General features: G+C 39.2%; 1 protein-coding gene and 1 long non-coding RNA gene across 4 annotated transcripts in view; both read right to left on the minus strand.

The window, feature by feature from the left end:
• EFCAB6 (EF-hand calcium binding domain 6) overlaps positions 1-5043 on the minus strand; it is a 324746-nt gene that overhangs the window by 207325 nt on the left and 112378 nt on the right. For all 3 annotated transcript variants that reach the window (XM_017850034.1, XM_017850033.1, XM_017850035.1), the window contains one exon: positions 3395-3543. In XM_017850034.1, the coding sequence (XP_017705523.1) occupies positions 3395-3402 (8 nt within the window). In that variant the 5' untranslated portion in view covers positions 3403-3543. The remainder of the gene's footprint in view (positions 1-3394; positions 3544-5043) is intronic.
• Positions 3925-5043, minus strand: part of LOC108514018 (uncharacterized) — a 2750-nt gene continuing 1631 nt past the window's right edge. Inside the window, exons 2-3 of the long non-coding RNA XR_001881079.1 lie at positions 4988-5024; positions 3925-4662 (exon numbers count right to left, since the gene is read on the minus strand). This is a non-coding gene — a long non-coding RNA (uncharacterized LOC108514018). The remainder of the gene's footprint in view (positions 4663-4987; positions 5025-5043) is intronic.

Genomic DNA, 5043 nt, shown 5'->3' on the forward strand with positions numbered 1-5043 from the left:
AAAAAAAAAAAAAAAAAAAAAAAGAACGTTGGCCAGGCACAGTGGCTCACACCTGTAATCCCAGCACTTTGGGAGGCTGAGGTGGGCAGATCACCTGAGGTCAGGAGTTTGAGACGAGCCTGGCCAACATGGCGAAACCCTGTCTCTACTGAAAATCAAAAATTAGCTGGGCATGGTGGTACATGCCTGTAATCCCAGCTACCCGGTAGGCTGAGGCAGGAGAATCGCTTGAACCCAGGAGGCAGAGGCTATGGTGAGCTGAGATCACACCACTGCACTCCAGCTGGGTGACAGAGTGAGACTCTGTCTCAAAAAAAAAGGAAAACTTAGCCAACACCAAACAAGACAGACAAGGAATAAAGAAAAAAGAAGAAAGAGCAGAAGAAATAATAGTACAAAATAAGAGGCAGGGGGAAGAATTCAAACATATTAACCACAATGAATGAAAACAGACTAAACTTGACAGTCAAAAAAGCAAAGATGTTAGTTTTGGAATTTTTTAAAAAATAGATATATGCTATTTAATAAGAAATGCCTAAAATATCACAATAAAAGAGTAAAAAGTTGGAAAAAGATATACCTGACAAATACTAATTAAAATTGTTATAATTCAATAGCAGATAAGATAGACCACAAAAGGCATTCATAGGGATAAAAGGGCTATGATATAATAGTAAAGGGAACAGTTGACCAGGAAGATATGACAAATCTGTACTTCCAGATATGTGTACCACGAGAACGGTATCTAATACAGCAGTCATGACATTAGCACCTGAATGTTCACTCTGCTATGGTTTCCAGCAACCTATTCCACTGGGAATTCAGGGTGAATGCAAAAAAGAGACTCAGAAATCCCTAGGTCCCTGGATAGAACAAGTTATAAGAACACCTCAGCCCTGGCCACCCTCAACCCCCAAAACATGCATTCTATGCACCCATCATATTCTTCATAGATATCATCACTCTGGCAAGTCTTTCTGGCTTGGGACGATTTGTTATTTATTTCTTCATTTTTTGAGACAGAGTCTCACTGTGTCGCCCAGGCTGGGGTGCAGTGGCGTGATCTTAGCTCACTGCAACCTCCGCCTCCTGGGTTCAAGTGATTCTCCTGCCTCAGCTCAGCCTCCCAAGTAGCTGGGATTACAGGTGGCCCGCCACCATGCCCAGCTAATTTTTGTATTTTTAGTAGAGATGGGGTTTCGCCTTGTTGGCCAGGCTGGTCTCGAACTCCTGACCTCAGGTCATCTGCCTGCCTCGGCCTCCCAAAATGCTGGGATTACATGTATGAGCCACTGCGCCCAGCCTTATTTCTTCATTTTTAGCATCTACCACCATGTCTGATACAGAAAGGCACTCAACAAATGTTAGCTGAATGACATTGTATGCATTCATTACCATTATAATTTTGAAGACTATGAAGCCAATATGAAAAATGTCTATAATATGCATTTCTATTTTAAAAAACACAATATAAAACTGTGATGCACTCTGATTACAAATATGTAAAGATTATATTTGTGTGTGAATACAAAAATGGAAGAGAATGTGGAACAATGAAAATAGTAAATTTGTTAGGTAAGGAGGATGGTGACTATTTGCTTTTACTTTTTATTATTGCTATTAAATTATTATTTGCATAATTTTGAAAATGAGATAAGAAGAAATGGTCGCATAAATTTTAGCGATCCAAGAAAGTAATTCCTGAAAAATGTCACCATGTGTAGACAGAACAAAAGAGCTGTTTTCTGAGCCATGGAAATATTTACTCCTAGGGCCAAACTTTGCTTTCACTCTAAAAGCCACAGTATTCATACATGGTGATTCTCTCTGGACATATAGGGAGCTGGCAAGGAAAGTGGGGTGCTGCGGGGAATGGATCCAGCTGCTGTAGCTTCATGCTGCATTTTCCATCCCCTTGTCTCATGCCTCTCCTTTCTAGGAAAACCGCAGGGCACCTATCAATTACCCAGAGTTTGACAGGACAATCTTTCCATTAGCTTCTACTCTACTTCCCCCCAGAAAAGGTTCTCTGTCTTACCTGGACAGAAAACCAGGTAAAGAGAATATTCCTAACCTAGATTGTGGTCTACATATACCATTTCAAATTGAATAGAACAGGGATCCTTGGAGAAATGGCTCATGCCAGGTCCCAGGCAAGGGATGTACAAGAAGAGCCTGGAACATTTGTCATACAGGAAAGCAAGGAAGTTGTCAAAGACTACCCGGTCACATCAACAGGATGTTGGAACCAACATGAAAATGCTCCCACTGGCCAAGATGGAACAAACTGAGTATCAATATAACAGCTGTAATGAACTGAGACACAAATATATTTAAAGTCATGAGTCCATAATCATTATTAAGAAAAAATAATTTAAAAAAAAACACTCATTGTTCACTTTTGGAGGATGCTAGGGAACCAGTTCATTATTTTGGAAAGTAGGAAACGCACAGAAATAATCAAGGATATCCTGCCTTTCTTATACTAACTGTGTCTTGTTGTTACCAAATAGTTGGAGAGGGGAAGTTGTTATTACAGAAGTCCTCCAACTAGTAAGAGAAAAAGAAACGATAGATACAGAATGTCATCATTTTACGATCTCCAGTGAATGAATGGATCTAGGTATGATCAACAATGGTTGATAAGATCACGAAAAGAGAGACGGTCTATATATGTTTGCCACTACCTATGAAGTACTTCTCCCCCCCCCCCCCACACACACAATGAACATGGGTCTGTACATCTATATCTAACTATCAATTTAGGGTAGGGAGTTAGGGGAGGGAGACAGGGAACATGTTAAATGTCACTGCGGGTTACAAGCAGTCAAATCCAGATTGTAAGAAAGCCCCCATAATGAACAATCCAGATTACTTCTAAAATTAAGAAATGGAGAGGAGGGCTATAGTTCTAAAAAGAATTGTGATAAATCAACCAGTTGTAACTACAGACTTAATTTGGATCCCGACTTAAATAAATTTAAATTAGAAAACATGAGGCAAGCAGTTAGATTTGAACCTTGACTGGATATTTATTAATATGACTGATAACTCTATTAGATGTGAAAACTGTATTTTACCTTGTTTCTAAAAGAGTTCTTATTTTTTAGAGGGAGAGGGAAATATGCTATCTGGCATTTATTTCAGAAATATCTGGGGTTGAAGAAAATCAGCAGGAATACAAATGAGATAATTGGCCAAGATCTGACCACTGTTGAAGCTGGGTAGTGGGTACATTCGTGGATTCACTGTATTATTCTCTTTACTTCTGTATACGTTTTAAATTTTCAGTAATAAAAAGTCTAAAACATTAATAAAAAATAAACAAAGCTGTGCCTGATTCTTACGGTTGACGTTTGAGGAAAAAATGTCAAGGAAACAATGAGACTCTTACCTTTTCATTAACTGGATAAAAATTCTTCTTGGTATTTGGTATATAAAGGTGTCCAGGACAATCTTTAGATAATTAAAAGACACGTAGCCACTTTTACAGGGGTCCCCTGCACTGAGGGCCTTTTCAATCTTTTCATAGGACTTTGAAAGCTGTAATAAATTGAAATTAGAGTGTGACATTCATAAATATCAACTTCATGGAGCTATTCAACCATTTTATTTTACCAAAACCTCTTCACATTTTCTCTCCAAAACTGATCAAAAGGTTACTATGGCATGTACTGAACTTCAAATGTTTAATTGATGAGCTCACTACAAAACAGTTTTCCCAGTCACAGCTCCTCAAGTGACAAGGCAGACACGTTTCTCAGGGAAAAACAGCACATAGAAGAGCTCCACCTCAAATTTCAGAGCTAAAAATACTTGCTGGATCTGCCAGTTTGATACATCTTCCTTAATACACTTTCAAGCTTTTCCCTACTGTGAGCCCATGCTATGCTTCTCCTGATTAAGTCAGGCCAATCAAACCAAAAAGCTGCTAATATTGTATTAAAAATACAAGTAGCTTTTACAGTAAGGAAAATTATTAATGTAAGGACTGCATAAACAGAATATACACTGGACATTTCTTTAATCATTATTTTTTTAAATGAGGAATTACAAAGAACCTGGGTGAACGAGCTTGCTTATTGGGGCTTCTAAAATGCAGTAACGTAGGTTAACCACTGATTTTTATATGACTCAGAAAAATACTGTGAAGATTGGTTTTATTTCCAAAGGTTTTCCTGCTGTTTATTATTGAGTAATAACAATATTCTCCAGTATCTTCAACCATCCCACTTTGTCTGAATTCAATTTTTTCCTGCTAACTGGGATAAGAAGATAAACAAAATCACCAACAACTTGGTACAAAAGGTTACTTTCTTAAAGAGCTGCTGCAACATGGAAATGTGTGTACAAGAATCTCGATCCACTAAAGGAATAAGAAGCAGAATCACTAAATTTTCCTTAGTGTGTATAGGAATATTGGTATCTAAAGGGAAACATCTTTAATAAAAATATTTAGAGATCTAAGTTTATTAGAAAGGACCTAAGCTTCTTAGAAAGTTGCATAAAATTCACCCAAAGTGCAGCTAAATTTGTCCATTTCTCTTTCAGGGAGGTGGACTGCATCTGATACACTGCCTGGGGGAAGACTTGCAGAGAGAAGCAAGAGGCAAGGGCCTGGTGTGGAGCGGGGGCTCAGTGCAGTTACTGGATTGATAAAACCTTTTTTTTTTTTTTTTTTTTTTTTTTTTTTTTGAGACGGAGTCTCGCTCTGTCTCTCAGGCTGGAGTGCAGTGGCGCGATCTCCGCTCACTGCAAGCTCCGTCGCCTCCCAGGTTCACGCCATTCTCCTGCCTCAGCCTCCCGAGAAGCTGGGACTACAGGCGCCCGCCACCACGCCCGGCTAATTTTTTTGTATTTTAGTAGAGACGGGGTTTCACCGTCTTCGCCAGGATGGTCTCGATCTCCTGACCTCATGATCTGCCCGCCTCAGCCTCCCAAAGTGCTGGGATTTCAGGCGTGAGCCACCGTGCCCGGCCAATAAAACCCATTTTTAATGTCTTAATGACATTTGGCTTTCCATACTTTTTTTTTCTTCTGGAG

The sequence above is a fragment of the Rhinopithecus bieti genome, unplaced genomic scaffold, assembly GCF_001698545.2.
Source record: "Rhinopithecus bieti isolate Rb0 unplaced genomic scaffold, ASM169854v2 scaffold_33210, whole genome shotgun sequence".
Taxonomy (NCBI): domain Eukaryota; kingdom Metazoa; phylum Chordata; class Mammalia; order Primates; family Cercopithecidae; genus Rhinopithecus; species Rhinopithecus bieti.